Source organism: Quercus suber, unplaced genomic scaffold, assembly GCF_002906115.3.
Source record: "Quercus suber isolate HL8 unplaced genomic scaffold, Cork oak 2.0 scaffold_427, whole genome shotgun sequence".
Classification (NCBI taxonomy): domain Eukaryota; kingdom Viridiplantae; phylum Streptophyta; class Magnoliopsida; order Fagales; family Fagaceae; genus Quercus; species Quercus suber.
This window is the reverse complement of record NW_027069878.1, coordinates 92,913-109,252: the sequence shown is the minus strand read 5'-3', so window position 1 is coordinate 109,252 and position 16,340 is coordinate 92,913. Positions and strand designations below refer to the sequence as shown.

The window sequence follows — 16,340 nt, the reverse complement described above, 5'->3', positions numbered from 1 at the left end:
AGCTGATTTGTTGTGATGATAGCAAGTCTCAATATTGTGGCCAAAACGTTTGCAAAATTTGTAAAAACGTTTGATGGATTGGCAGCGATGATTGTTGCAATAAGAAGAAGACCTGCCCTTATTCTTTATTTAGAAGCAAAATATGCAAAAATGAACTGCAGAAATGAAATCTACGCGAAAAACTGGGTAAAGAGGACCTGGACTGAAAAAAAGTCAACCCAGAGAAAAGTCAACGGTCAAAGTCAACGGCCCGGTCAAAGTCAACGTGGTCAACGGTTAGCGGTGATGACGTGATTGCTTATGAGTGCTGACGTAATCAAGTTGATGTGTTGCTGACGTAAGCAGTTATGATGTCACTAGGGTTGACGTGATGAGGATGATGACATCAACGGACCGAGTCTGGCGCGTGAGGCACGTGGAGGCGTGTGGACGGCGCGTTACAGCGCATGAAGAATATTGGCAGCGTGTGCCAGTAATGCCGAGAATTATAGTGGCGCGTGGTGGCGCGTGGAAGGTCCAATGAAGACGATATTTCATAGAAATTCAGATCAAAGAGAATACTTTCCGATGGTGTAATCTGTGGTTTGATCGGAGTAGCGGAAGCAGTGGCGGCGGCAAGACAGTGGTCTTTGATGTACTAAAGTCGCGGTGGAGGCAGTGGTGCTACTCACAACAATGGCTGCGGGTGACACCCAAGAAGACAAGACTGCTTTAAGAGCGGCACACCAAAGGATTAGAGCAGTGGCTCTGATACCATATTAGAAATACTGAATGTAATTGTATTGTATTTCATGATGAAAGAATATACATAGGTGCCTTTATTTAGGAGGCATGTGTGTGCTATACAATTAACCTAACTGGGCCTAAAGCCCACAATATATTATACACGTTAACACTCATCATTAACACCATTAGCATGAGATTTTAATTCAACGAAGCAATGTGAAAAATAGTGGGAGGGCATCACAATGATGCAATCAATTATAGCAAATTGAATCTAAAAGCTCAAGCTTATAACCAAATAAAGCAGAAACAAAATCAATGCATAAAATTCTAAATAGAACTAAAATTAAATTGAGCATCAATCATCACATATATATAGTTTGGCTCTTCCTAAAAAATAAATTTGGCTCTGCCACTGCTTGTCCTGATTATTTTTCCCATCTTCCTTAACTATAACATGATGGAATGAGTGGGGTTATTAGGGCAGCAGTACTCAGTTTTGCATATGCTATTATATGCTATATTTTAGCATCAGAGCACAACAATAGCCTATTAATTGGTCTTGCAATTGTGCTATAGTATTATCCTAAATTTATAATGGTACTGTAGCTCACTTGCAAAATTAAAATAATATTTTTTATTCATTCACCTTAAAAGCATCTCCTCTTTCTCTCTCTCCCTGACTCACCACAAAATTTAAATAATGTTTTTTCTTGTTTTGGGTTGTATATTTTATTGTGTAAATATATTATTTTAATATGTTGTATAGGAATATAAAAGTTGGGATGTTGGGTGTGTTGTAAAATATTATGGTATAATAAATAAAGTAACTTTTGAGATGTTAAAATGAGATATTTTGTAGAAACTAGATGTTAATGCTCTTAATGGTGTAATTATTGTAGTTTGTGCCCATAACTTAAGAACATGGGTTGGTGGGTAAAAATGACTCGCTATAGAATCAAATCTTCCTTAATTAAACGATACCTTCACAGCACTAGTAGTCTAAAGGATTGAACGATCATATTTGTATATATGGGTCATCATCTCGGTTGTTAATGGTTAGGTGATGGACGAGTTTTAGCTATCAGTTTCCCACTTTTCTACAATCATCCAATTGGATGGTTTAGATGGTCAGTGGACTGTCAAGAATCAGAGGTAGCTTGGTCACCCCAGACGTCTCGGTTTATGAACAAGAATGAAAGAAATATGAGTAGAAACTCCCAATAAAGAGCCACATGACTGTGTTTTGTCAAACCAAGGATGTTAGGCATGGGCTAGTAATTTAACAAAATTAATAAGTTATAGGAGTAAAACATTTTGGGGTTAATAATACTAAAGTTTGATGTTTCATGACTCTTTTTGTTTTGGTTTTGATGATGCTGAGATCGTCAGACAAGATGTTCGTCCAGAATGAGATCGTCCTCTGCTGGTATTAGCCCTGGGGTGCAACACAAAGAAAGAGTCACCGGTGGGGCGCTGCCCACAACGCCTCCGATGATTAAGTTAGAGAAGCACAGTAAACGGAGGAAAGTAAAAGTAAAATGAAGATTGAATAGTCTGATCTTTTTTTTTCTTACCCCCTTGGATATTGCCTGAGGATATATATAGAGCCTTTTGGTGCCCTTCTAGCCATTGGCTGGGTCATTATGGGGGCATTATTGCCTGGGTTCGTAACGCCTGAGCCTGATGTCAGGTTAATCGGCATTCCTTCAATGGAATTGGTGTTTAATGCTGCTATTCGTAACGGTCATCCTTAGCTGAGTTGGTCAGGTGGCATTCTTAGTACTGTGATGGTAATGATCTCGTCCTTGTTAATCGTCCACCGTAGATGGACGATCTTACTAATTTTATGGGCCCGTCAGCTGCCCCCCATTCCCAAGGTCGTCCGGGGTCCTGGACGATCCTGGGAATAGAAAACGATTTTTTTTTTTTTTTTTTGTCGCTTGGGAATGTGTTCTCCGCATTAATTGCCTTGTGGCGGCGTGGCATACTCTGTGGCCACGTGTCAAAATCTGACTGGTGGGGAAGCATCGTTTCCGGTGAATGTCTTTTTGGCTTCCTGCGATTTCCAAGGTACATTTTAACCTCTGCTTTTACTAACTTCTTCACTTTTGGCTCTCAGTTGCCCTCTGGTTTTTTTTCAATTTTCTGCCTCTTCTGTGTCATTTGCTGCTGCTGCTCTGCCTCTGTGATTCCAGATTTTCCTCCCTTCATTTTTAAGGTGCGTATCCCCTCTTTTTTGCTTTTTTCCTTTTACTATCTATACATCTTTGCTTACTTTCCTTTTTCGATATGCACATGTCCCTTCTTAATGGTAGGTTATTCCGATTTTGAGCATATTTCTCCTTCTATTTCCTTTCTCTTTGCCCGTTTGGGGGGATTTCTAGAACTTTCCGGTGACCGGTATCCACAGTCCGGTGATTTTGCAGTAGGGGGGTGTAGTCTAGATTTAGTTTTAAGAGATTTACACCCATTGTTACAGCAGTCACTCTTTTGGTTTAAATCTACCCGCGAGGTTTTTAGGGGGAAAAAAATGGGTTCTATTGTGAGGTCCACCGGTTCTGAGGGGGGATCGTCCTCTGGTGCAGCCGCGGACGGGGCTGTGATGGATACAGCCACCTCCGCGCTTCCTCCCTCGTCAATGCCCTAAACTTCCATCGTCGTCCCCCGTACCTTTCATGCTTTCAAAGAAAAGTGCCATTTGGGTGTAGACGTTTTCAGTAAATTTAGGGATAGGTTTCAATTCCCTACAGAAACTAGGGCTCGCCTACCCAGAAAGGGGGAAAGGGCCTGTATCTTTGCCCATGGTGAGGTTTGCTTCTACGAGGCAGCCTTCTTGTGTGGTCTGCGGTTCCCTGTCCACCCGTTTATCATGGAGCTTCTAGACCACTTGCAAATTGCTCCGGGGCAACTTATGCCCAATTCTTGGAGAATCGTCATCAGCTGCATGGTGATTTGGACGATCATAGCAGATGGAGAGATGATAACCGTCAATGAACTTACCCACCTCTACCGTTTGAAAGAGTCTAGGGAGTTTGGGTATTACGAGCTCGTTGCTTGGGATAGGAAATCTCATCTAATAGTTGATCTCCCTTCGTCCTTCCGCTACTGGAAGTCGAGATACTTCTTCATGTCTGGAGATGGTTGGGAGACTTTGTCAGATGACTTCTGGGGGCATGTCCCCAGGTTGCTGCGACGGTGGGAGACCCCTTGTCTTGGTGCGTTCGTCTCTTATGCTCACCTTCTCCCCTCCTCATGGAAGTTTTATTTGTTCGTCCTTACAGCTTTGAAATGTTTCCTTCTTATGCAGTGAAAACACGTCCCGATCTGAAGAGCCAGTTTAGGGAGAGAGTTCAGGAGGCGATCAGGTATGCGAAGACGATTGACGACTTTGATGAGCTCGTTGATCCTCGCACTCTATCCCATAATTGTTTGGGGCCGAAGCCTTCCATATACGTTCTCCAAGCGATCGATCGAGAGCAACGAAAACGTGAGTAACTCTGATGCCTAGGATCGTCCTCCTTTTCATTATTTTTCTAACTCTTTCTCATTTGTTGTTGCAGAGATGACGAGTAAATTTAACAAGGACATGTATGCTAAGATTAAGGGGAAGAAGAATGAACCCCTTTCGAGCATCGGGCAGAAGACATTGAGGATTACGGATAAGGAAAGAGACAAAACGAGAGAGAGAGAGACGACGGAGAGGGGCTCGTCCACCCCTACTTTGGACGAGGCACTGACTGCTTCTCCAGCCGTTTCCCTTGAGGAGGTCCCTGCTCCCAAGCGGCAAAAGGTGAGCAAAAAAGGGAAGGAGAAGGTTGGATCCTCTACCTGGGAGGGTGCTGACGCCGCTGTTGCCCGGGCCAATGAGCTCCTCACTCCCGAGGAAAAAAGGGAGATTTCGCTCGTGCCTTCTCATCAGATGGTGAACCAGCACGTCCACAAGCTCGTACAGGTATCTTTTGGACTGTTCCTCGTCATTCTCCAAGATACAAGTGTATATGTACTCATATATGTTTTAACCCTCTTTTTTTTTTTTTTTTTTTTTTTTTTTTTTTTTTTTTTTTTTTTTTTTTTTTNGAAGACGGAGGTTAGAAACATTACCAATTACATAAATGAACGGAGTGATTTATGACGGACCATACCAGATGAGTTTAAAATGCCCCAAACTGTGTCGACGGGCATGAAATCCGTCTCCCCTGGATGACACATCCAGTCCTCTCCTTTCATAAAAAAGTAGCGACTCTTCCAGTCCCTATTTGAGTCCGGGGTCTCATAAATGACCTCAGGACGGGACTCCTAGGGACAAAGCTGTACATGCCCTCGACTTGTCGATTTCGTCCGGACGGTAGCAATGGAGGAACTCCTTTATTGAAAGCCTCCTCGCTCCGTCCGACATGGCTCCGTATAGGACCTCCATGGCAATAAAGACTCTCCAAGCGTTGGGGGACACCTGGCTGACGGAGATGCCTAGATAGTTTAAGAGTTCGCAGTGTAGCGAACTCAACGGGAACCTCAGATCAGCCTTAAGCACTTGCTCGTATACACCCACTTCGTCAACCCCTTCGTAATAACATTTTTCTGATTTATACGGTAGACAGAGTGGGATGTGGTCTGGAATTTGGTAGCGGTCCCTCAGGGTATTGAAGTGACCCTCCTTGATGGTTGACGTAAAGGCATGGACCATCCACTCTGGGGGCAAGACGAACTCCCTAAGTCCATCAACCCCCACGACGGACCTCACTAGTTGCTCTTCGTCGTCTGACACCTCTTGGACTTCGATCATCTCCAGGCCCTCATGTGTTGAGGACGAGGAAGATGATGACGGACTACTCTCGCTCGGACGTCGTGGTCTTTGGGACCTGACGGGTAAACCCCTTCGTAATCCACCCCGTCGGGAACGACCGACTGGTTACTTGACGCACTAGACATGGCCTACATGTAATGACAAAATTAAGACTCTGATGGGGTTGGAAATAACGACGGACACATGAAGTACAAATATATGCAAAAGGAAAAAGAAAGGACGGATATAAAATAACTCACCAGAAGCTTGGAGTAAGATGCGACGAGCGACGGATGCTTGAGTGAACGGATCGTGCTCTGATAGACGTGACAGACTCGCTCTTACAAATCTTTTCCAGCAGCAAGTGAGGAAATGAGGGGCAGAGGACTGATATTTATACTGGGAGTGCACGGAACACAAAGCGACGCCTCGTTCCAAAACAACAGCCATTGTCAGGATGACACTTGCACAACACATTAATGCATTAGCTCCTGATCCAGCAATGTACGGATGAAAATTTAAGGATATAGGCGTCCTATATGCCTGACCGAGTTTTAGATCCGTCACCCCATAGGTCCGTTCAGTATTGCTGACGGACCCATCGGGTAAGGGGGTAACTGAAAGGGACAAAATATCTTGGATGTCTTATGTGACTGAACGGATCGAGTATGGTCCGCTTATGCCCGAATGATCAGATCCATCATTTGCACAGGCCTCCATTGGACGGACCTGATGTGAACGGGCCGGATATGGATGGAGTGAAGGATGTTGGGCTTGTTGTCCATGGGCCTGTTGAGCCCCCAATGGGGGATATTTTGACCCACTCTCATAAGGGCCAAATAGAGTCCTTGCGCCCGTAGGACTCCGGAAATCTTATATATTTGGTAAAGATCTTCCGCATAAGGAGGAGACTTATTCATCACGTTTAGGGTTCTACAAGGAGAGTCCTATAAGGAAAAGACTTCCGCGCCAAGAAAGGGATGTCAACCTCAAGCCACTATAAAAGCCCCAATACCCTCACAAGCCAAGGTACGCATAATAAACCCCTTTCTAGCACTCTAGAGTTGTGAGAATACTTTCTGACTTAACCTTCGGAGGGTGTTTGGCCGGCACCACACCGGTGTCCTTCGATAGGTTTACTCTTTTGTTTCGTGCAGGTTAGCATACGAAGCGAAAGAAGTATCGTGCGACTCATTGGTGAATTTTCTTGATTCATCAGAATCAATAATCAATTGTAGTCAAGGGAATGCTGTCATTCTCCCTATCTCGTGCCCAAAGGAGGTGTTAAAATATTTAGTAAGTTCTAGTTTTAATGTTTTATACTTTAATTACCTAAAAATGTTTGTTTATCTCATTGTCAACTGCTCACAATAATGCATGTCTTAGTTTAGCCTCTCCATAATTCACTGTTCTTTTTTATATATGAATGGTATTTGGTGTGGTGTCATGGATGTGCATATGGTTAAGTGGCCACTTCTAACTTCTAAGAGGCTGGTTGCCAATATTGTTCTGACTCACTCTCTGTTGTATATCACAAATTGAGAATCATAAAGTATATATATACATAGGCAGAAGTCCTGAATGATTTTGACGAATTTTTAAACTTAATTTGGATGAATTACAAACATTAATTTACTTTTTCTCACATATTTGCTGCTTCCCTAATCTTTGCAAGTGCATATATCGATAAGTCATGGTATAGAATATTAGCCGATCTTGCTTTATTATTGCCAGCTATTGAAGAAACCATTTTCTTGTATTGATTTGACACTGATGCTTTTTTTTTCTTCCTTGAGTTGTCACGTTGAAGGCTGAAATCTATATATCTATACATATAATAATAAGTAAAGTTGAGATAACTTAAATTAAAATTTTAAATTAGAGTTCCAATTTTACACCATATATCATAAATTATTTATTCTTAAAGAGTTTTATATTTTAATTTTAAAATCAAATATGAGATTACATCATAAATATTTATTCAAATAAGTTATTAAAGTTGAGTTTGGATTGCATTGAGTGTGAGTTTGGATAGCGGCAGGAGTGGTGTTTTGCGTGTCTGTGTTTTTTTAGTTGGGTCCCCTGCATTGTTCATGGAACCTGCAAGTACGGAAAAACACAAATCTAACTTTAAAACTGGGTTCCACGGCACTATTAACACATTTAAAAATTATTTTGTTACAGTATTTTTAGTTTTTAGCAATAAGCGATATCTAAATAGACCCTGAAAAGAAAACATATTTGCGTCTGGCATTTTTTCTGTGGGTCCTGTGCATTGTTCACGGGACCCACAAATACGGAAAAACGTAAATCTAACTTTAAAACTAAGTTCCACGGCACTATTCACACATTTAAAAATTATTTCGCTACAGTGTTTTTAGTTTTCAGTAATAAGCGGTATTCGAATAGACCCTAAGTATAAAAACCAAAGAGACTAGAATAAATGAATCGTAAAAAAAAAAAAAAAAAAAGTGCCTCACAATAATTTTTTTTAAAAATGACAATTTACATTTTATACACGATAATATCCTTAAAAAATATTTTAAATTATATATATAGGAATTATATTATGCATTTTATTGTATATTTTTAAGTGTATCCATGCATATGCATGAGATTATAAGCTAGTTTATTTAATATATGCCATATGTGATACAAAACATTTCTTCTTTCGTTTTGCCAGAGCTAGAAGTGGAAGAAAAGATACTTGTCACTCAAAAATAAGAAAAGAATAAAATATACTCAAAGAAATTAGCCTTTACTACAAGAATTTTTGGACTTGTTTGACAAGGTAATTCAAATAAAACTTTTTAATGTTTAAACATTGAAAACTATGGGTCAAAAAAAAAAAAAAAAACACTTTTGGTAAGAGATTTTTTTTAAGAGTGTTTGAATTATGTTTATCATTTTAGGGTGTTTAAACACTAAATTTAGACAACCTCTCTTACCCGTTTTCAATTTTCAAATAGTGTTGCTCAATGGCACTTTTGTAAATAAGTAAAAACTGTAGGTTCCATTGATTAGACGACTACATGTCATCACTTTAAAAAACACATACATACCAAACACATGATATTTTTTTTTTTTTTTTCACTTTTGAAAAACGTTATTAGAAATATAGTACCAAATACATTTTTTTGCATTATGAGTATTTTAAATATGTGTTTTCACAACATTTTTTAAATTACAGTGTTCACATAATTTTGAACAACAATACTCAATTTCTATGCCAAGTGCCAACCATTCCAAATTTCTTTTATAAAATTAAACAAATATATATCCTTCCACTAAAGGAAGTGACAGGTTACGAAGGTTTAAGTTCAGAAATCATTCTTTCTAATAAATTGAAGTTAACTGTTTAATATTTTCAATAAATTGAGGGTAAGACTGCTTACCATGATCTCTTCTACAACCTTTTATGTATGACTCCCTCCCATGTGAGATGAAGTTTTTTTTTTTTTTTTTCCTCAAAATTTTCAATTCATCCCAACTTAGAGGGGACAGAACACAAAAATTAGTAGGCCACTCATTCAAAAACTACTTTCAAAGACTTACAAAAGTAAATCACATTATTGGAGGGCACTCGCGTGGTGCAAGCTAAGCGTTCGTTTGCCTACAAATTATTTTGCATTTTGCGTTTTTGGCTAGGTCCTACGGCACTGTTCATGACCCAACCAAGTTTCTGAAAAACGCGCATAAGCAGTAAATATGGGTTTCACTGCACTATTTATAGTTTAAAAATTATTTTATTACAGTATTTTCAGCAAAAGTTGTCAATTTTCAACAAATAAATAGTATTCAAACAGACCTTAAGTTTCTTTAAAGTATGTTTGGTTGGGGTGATTTTGGGGAGGATGGAAAAGGAGAGTGGAAAATAAGAGAGAAAATGATTGGGAAGGGTTTTTGGTTAGGAGGGGGAGGGGTCCGAGGGGAGAGAAAATTGGTGAAATCTAAATATTTTCTCTCTAGATTTACCAAAATTTCGTCTCTGAAGAAAATGAGTAACCCCTTGGCATTTTTTTTTTTTTAAAGAATAAACGGCATTTTGGATGAAATTACCCATCCATTTTGAACACATTTTTGTCTGTTTCTTCTTTGCATTTTTCACCCAGCAACTATCAATATTTTGAACATTTTTTTCTTTTCCTCATTGATTTGTTTTTTTTTTTTTTTTTGTGTCTTCTTTTTAAAAAAAAAAATTTGCTTGTCCATTTCTTTCAAGTCATTTTTTTTTTTCATTTTTAGAAAGCAGTTTCGGTTCTTGAACTTCTTGTGTGTGTGTGTGTGTGTGTTTTTTTTTTTTTTTTAATAAAGTATTCATTTCATACAAAATTTTTTAATAAAAATATAATATGTTACTTTTTTTTTAATTTAATAAGAACATAATAGTAAATTTTCAAAAAATTTATTTTCTATTTCTCATTTTTTTATTCTCAACCAAATAAAAGAGTTTTTCATCCCTTCATTTTTCTATCCTCCCAATCAAATACTACCATGAGAGGAAACTTACTTATTTTTTACCCACTCATTTTTTCATTCTGTCCTATTTTCTATTCTCACACTTTTTCATTCCTCCATCAAAACTAACCTTAATGTATAAATTAGGAACTCACAAAAAACCTAAGCAAAGGAAAATTGAGTAATTCTATGGATTTTTCACTCAAACCTCAAACTAGAAAGTCTAGAGTTTGTATAAGATCAGCTTGGCCTAGCTATCTTCTCATGAAGGAACGAGTGGGGTTATTGGTGGTGTGATTCTCAGAGTTCGTGTCCGTAACTGAAGAACATGGGTTGGTGGGCAGGGCAAAGATCAGTCGCCGGAGAATCGGAGTTTCCTTAAAAGGCACTTTGACCACTCACTAGTTGTCTAAAGGATTGAACGATGATATTTTTACAGGTCATCATCCGTGAGGTCAGGCTTAGCTTAAGAGCCGAAATGATTTATTTGATAAAACTTATAATTGGTCATCTAAAGTTTCCAAGCAACCGACAAAATTGGGAAGGTAAAAGCAGGTACTCGAACATTTTCCCAGTTTTAGAGACTGTTCAAATTTTTTATATTACTTATGAAGTAATTGAAAGACATAAATTCAGATGAAGAGGGAAATCAAAAATTGCTTTAGGAATTTAAGGCATCTGAGAGGCTTATGTGATTTTAATGATTTAATCTTCTTGTCTACGAAAAAAATTTAACAAAAAACTCAGCGACAACAAAAAAAAAAAAAAAAAAACTGTATAACAAAATAGCAAAAATATAAGAAAAGAAAAAAGAAGAAGAAGATCTCTAGCTCGTAATCTTTATGAACATAAATAAAAGAAATCTAAGTAGAAAACTCCTAATGAAGTAGGATTACATATGTATATATACCCGAAAGTTTAATCAATTAACCAATAATCTAGCTAGCCATAATCATCCCCAACTGCACAACTTGAGATCATTTTCCAGCGGCAACAAATTCAAATCCAAGCACAAGACCCTTTTGCTGTTTGATTTCTTCATGATAGGCACGGCTTGCAAAACACGATCATTATTAACCAACAAATCTTCACTCATGGCAGCCCTATGCCTCCTCATATGTCCTCCAAGTGCTTGTCCAATCGAGAATTCAAGCCCGCATATGGAGCACTCGTGTGTCTTTGGCTTCACGGGTGAGCTTGGCATGTTATGAAATAGGTCTCCAGCCATTAACCTAGGCTTCTTGTGGCTTGCTCTGTGTCCTCCCAAGGCTTGAAACGATGGAAACTGCCGATTGCATGTCTTGCATACAAAAGCACGAGTACGTGAATTATTTTTGGTCGAATCAATTTGGCCAACTTTTGATAGTAACATCAAGCAATTGGCCATGTCTATGGTCTGAACATCACCAGCTTCTCTGGCTCTCTTCATGGGCATAGATAGAGTGAAATAGTGTAGGAAATATGTATATGTGTGAAAGTGAAGCTACAAGAGTTTGAATGTTTAGTGAATAAGAAAATTGGATGGAACAAGATTAGTGAGGTTTGTACAATATATATAGGGGGATTGTATCAGTGGCTTCAGAGTGACTTCAGTGCTGACGCGGAAAAATCTCAGATGTGTACTGCTTTCTTGGGGATTAAGATTGTGAAAAGCCTTAATACATAGTATTTGTTGTAAGATAAGGTGTCCTGGCCAGTAGTATTATAGTGTGTGCCGCCGCCTTAAGTAGAAAAAGCTTTTGCGTGTCCGCGTTTGTAGTGAGCAAAACGTGGGGGAGGGGTCGTCTGAGACTCTGAGAGGTGAGCGATAAGTCTTACTTACGTGTAAACACTCGGACGATTCGTTTGTACCAAAAAAGAAAAAAAGAAAAATACTCACACTAGGACTATTCTAGAAGTTTATCGTGTTCGTGGAATCGTGTACAGTCTAGGGCCCAGCGCACCGCGGGCGCGTAAAAGATATACGCTTTCCACCACGCGATGTCAGAAATTCGCGTGGTTTCTACAACTTTCCATGTAATTTCAATATTGCTAACTTTGACATTCCTAGAAAGTACTTTGGGTCCGTTTAAATTGAATTTATCCTTAGCTAAAGTACAGCCAAACCAAAAAAAAAAAAATCAAAACCAAAAATCTCACTTGTCCTAGTAAAATAATTTTTAAATGTGTAAATAGTACCGTGAGACCCATTTTTAATATTTTTTTAGTACGTAAACAGTGTCAAACAGTGCATGAACAGTATTTTTGTCTCTAAACAGTAAAATAATGTGATTTTACTGTTCACTTTTCGGGAAAAAAAAAAAAAAAGCAGCAAAACGCAAAACGTGGACTCAGCAAAACGCTGAGTCCAAACGGCCTCTTTAAAAAGTACAGCCAACCCAAAAAAAAAAATCATAAGCAAAAATCTCTCTTGTCCTTGTACAATTTTAGAAGGGTACAAAAAGAGCTTAGTTACCGGCTTATTAGTTGTAGTTAACCAGCTTCTGAATGCGCGTGTTTAAAGACTCTTTTATTTTTTTCTTAAAAATAATTTTCATATATACTGATTTGGAGTTATTGTATTATTCAATTACCAAAATTCTTAGGTGAGTGATGAGATGTAGCATGAAAAATTTATTTGATTCATTCACAAATGCATAAATATCATCACCCTTCTAGAAATTTTGGTAATTAGATAATGTAACAATCCCAAATTAGCATATATGAATTTTATTAAGGAAAAAAATAGAAGAGCCTTTGAGCACACACAACGCGCGTGTGTGGATGATAGTTTTAATTAGGACTTCTTGTGACATGAGAATTTAAAAAAAGAAAAAGATAAATGTGATATATGTACATATATATATCTAAATAAAAAAGATAAACTTTAGAGATAAGCCGTCTGCAATTTATTTTTTGAACTTGTATTTAAAAATGGTGCACTGGGCCTCTGCAATAATAATAAAAGTGATATAGAAAAGATTGGGGAAAGGATAAGTAATTCTTTTTTAAATGAGTAGTATTTTTTTTTTTTTTTAATTTGGAGGTGTTTTATTTCAGATAAAAAGGAAAACAAAGTGCTAAATTTTAGCAGGAAATGATCAACATGGAGGTGCTTTATACTTTTATTTGGATTTGGATGAAAAAAGAATAATAGGAGTTCTCTTTTTAAATTCAAAATGATTTGTTATTTGACATTATTGTCCTTATCTTTAAGAGAAGTCAATGTTTATTAACAAGGGTAATTTTTGAATTGCAAAAAAGTCAAGTTCAATAAAGGGATTTTTTTGGGGAATAGTTATTGACACTATTCCTAAAACATTTGTAAGAGAAGTTATTAGATATTGGATGAGGGTATTTTTAACCATAAAAAAGTCTAGTTCAAGTAGGAGAATCTTCTTATAGATAGTATAGATAAATCGCAAAAAAGTCCAGTTTAATAAAGGGATTTTTTTTTGAGGAATAGTGTGGTGTTATTGACCCTATTCCTAAATCATTTGTAAGAGAAATTATTAGATACTGGATGAGGGTATTGTTGACCATAAAAAAGTTCAATTCATGGAGGAGAATCCTTTTATAGATAATATAAATAACTATAATTTGTATTAAAAAAAATTAACATGATTACATATTTTGAAAATATAATTTTTGTGCTATATAATCTTTATTCTTAACACGCATGTTAAATTTTGTGCCAATAAAATTTTATTTACTATTTGATCCATTAAATTATTTTTTATGCATAATTTTAGACTATAAATACTTGAAATTTAAACATTTGATTGATGATATAGTTATTGATCATTGACGTTTTGAAAATTTTGTTAGTATGGAGGATAATAAGAAAATGTTATTCACAGGTAAATTTGTAAAATTCACATTCAGTTTAAAAAAAATATTGAGTGAAATTGTAGTCATTGTTTATAACCAAGTTTGTATATATACAAACTTTGTCCTTTAAGAATCATTTTTTTTTTTTATAATTTTTTTTAATACCCTTAACGGTGTTTACTCACTTTCCTATAAACTACACCATTTTTTTTTGTGAGTTAAAAAAAAAAAAAAAAAAGTGACTATTAAGACAATTTTTCTTTAGGTAAATTAGAGCATTCACATTAGTTTGTGCAAAAATTTCTGTATATTTTAGTATAAGAACTTACTTTTTTTTTTAATTTTTTTATTTTTACACAACTACTTTTCAAAAACACACATATTAGATTATTTATTCTAAATTATATTTGTGGGGCTAAAGAGTTTGGCAATCCCGACCCATTTTATACTGAGCCCAAGGCCCACGCCAAGGAGGAAGGAATGTCTGAGGACGAACGAAGAAAACCCAAATTGCCGAGGAACATCGCCGAGGATAATCTTGTCCTCGGTGAACCAAGATCATAGAAGGGAAGAGCGGCATGCCATCAAAGGCAGTCTCCTAGAGCATTCCAGAAAGAAGGATGAGTACAATGGGCCAACCATGGGAGCATGGTGGAGGAGCAATTTAAAGAGAAGCTGTCACCTCCGCATTAAATGCCTACAACCAACATCCTAGCCGCATTAGTGAGGAAATGACCCCTGAATAGTGCTACCTCGATTACCGCAACTTATAGAACGCCAGAGAGGGTGTTTGATGGGACAGACACTCAAGTATAGACTTGGATGATCAACAAGTGGAAGGTCAAGATCGTTTAAAGAGGACTATATAATAGGAGAAACCCACCATAGAGAGGGAGCTGAAAAAAGGGAGAGAGAAAGCACTATAGCAATCTCAAGAACTCCTACAACCATTGTCATCCAATATATATAAGAGCAGAGCTCCTCAGATTGTGCTGAGAACAAACTTTGTTTGATAAACTTAGTTCATTTCTGTTTGATCATCATGAAAACCCATTTTAACTGTTATCTATGCATTAAAACCTAGCTCTTTGACCCACTCTTTACAAATTTATTGTACTGGGCTTACTGGGCCAAGATCCCATACATTTTAGGCTTGGTCTGAAAATCGTGACCCTACAATATTTATTAAAAATAATCAATCTTCATTCTTTGTTTAGTATTATCTTCATAAAATGAGAGAGAGAGAGAGAGAGAGAGAGAGAGAGAGAGAGAGGAATTTGATAAGACAAAATGTGAGAGTTTTTTTTTTCTTAATTGATATACAAAGCTACATTAACGGTGTATATATACATGGTTACTGTAGCAATTTTGTAAATTGACACTTCTTTAGCTTGATTGATGTGGATGATTTTAGAACTTGAATATGTAAATTTGACATATTTTTCTATTATACACTTATTAATGCAGATGCTCTTAGACACGATGAATTTGGGTTTCATAATGGAATGTAAAAGAATGGTATTAGATTATTGTAACAATATATGCACCCAATAAATGGAAGTTGTTGAGTTACATGAATAAAAAAACTTTAGATAAATTATACCAAAGTTAAAATAAAATAAAAAATTATAGTAAATTTGAAGTTTTATAAAATGACACTCCCACCAAATATTTCAATAATTTATACTTATTTATATATTATATAAATATAACGAATAAGTTCATGTTGTCTCGCGACTTCTCTAACATAGTATTCCATTTTAAAAAAAAAATTCATAACTAAATTATGAATAAAATGACACCTCCCTCTTGAGCTTGAAGTTTGTGGACAAATGGCACTTCTCTAGTAACTGACTAAGAAATTTATTTATTTATTATTTTTTTTAATGAATGAATAAGAATCCTTTAAGAATAAACTATTCCATTTCATCCATTGGCACTTGAGGAAATGAATTATCTATTGCATTTTTTTTTTATTGGTAGAAATTTTTATGAATTATCTATCGCATTATCTTAAGAGATGAGTGTTAATTCTTGAAAAGTTTAAGAGGTGCTATTGGATGAAAGCTTTTTGGAGCAATTTTTATGTTTTGGTTAGTGTCTATATTTTCACCAGAATTCATTTTAAGTGTTCTAATTTTGTTTTTGTTCATTTTAATCTATTAAGTTTTAAGTTTCTTCAATTAAAGTCTATCTGTCAACTTTCATTAAATTTATTTTTAAAATAATTTTGGAATTTTTTTTCTATCATTAATTAGATTTTGTTTAATTAAAAATTTTTGAAGGAAAAAAAAAAATTAGACAATTAATTGCAACACTTAACAAAAGTTAAAAGAGAAGTCTTAATTGAATAGACTTAAAACCTAGAAGATTAAAATGAGAAAAAAAAAAGTTAAAAACTGAGATAAATTTTGATGAACATGTAAGTTTTACACTTTAGCCTATTTATTATTGACTTAATATTGTTCGGGTTGATTGAGGCTATTGCTGCGATTTGAAAGCGGTGGAGACTAGAGAGGGTTCTATTTTTTGCTGATAAGCGCGTGGATGGTTAAAAGTCGTT

At 36.4% G+C, this 16,340-nt stretch overlaps 1 protein-coding gene across 1 annotated transcript; it reads right to left on the bottom strand.

Moving 5' to 3' along the window:
• Nucleotides 1-10,794: 10,794 nt before the first annotated feature.
• Nucleotides 10,795-11,641, bottom strand: LOC112008920 (zinc finger protein ZAT11). The gene has a single exon (XM_024041289.2). The coding sequence runs from the start codon at nucleotides 11,400-11,402 to the stop codon at nucleotides 10,920-10,922; it is 483 nt and encodes a 160-aa protein (XP_023897057.2). The 5' UTR covers nucleotides 11,403-11,641; the 3' UTR covers nucleotides 10,795-10,919.
• Between the last annotated feature and the right edge of the window lie 4,699 nt (nucleotides 11,642-16,340).

Coding starts and splice junctions, on each gene's coding strand:
- LOC112008920 (XM_024041289.2), bottom strand. CDS start 11,402: ATGCCCATGAAGAGAGCCAGAGAAGCTGGTGATGTTCAGACCATAGAC.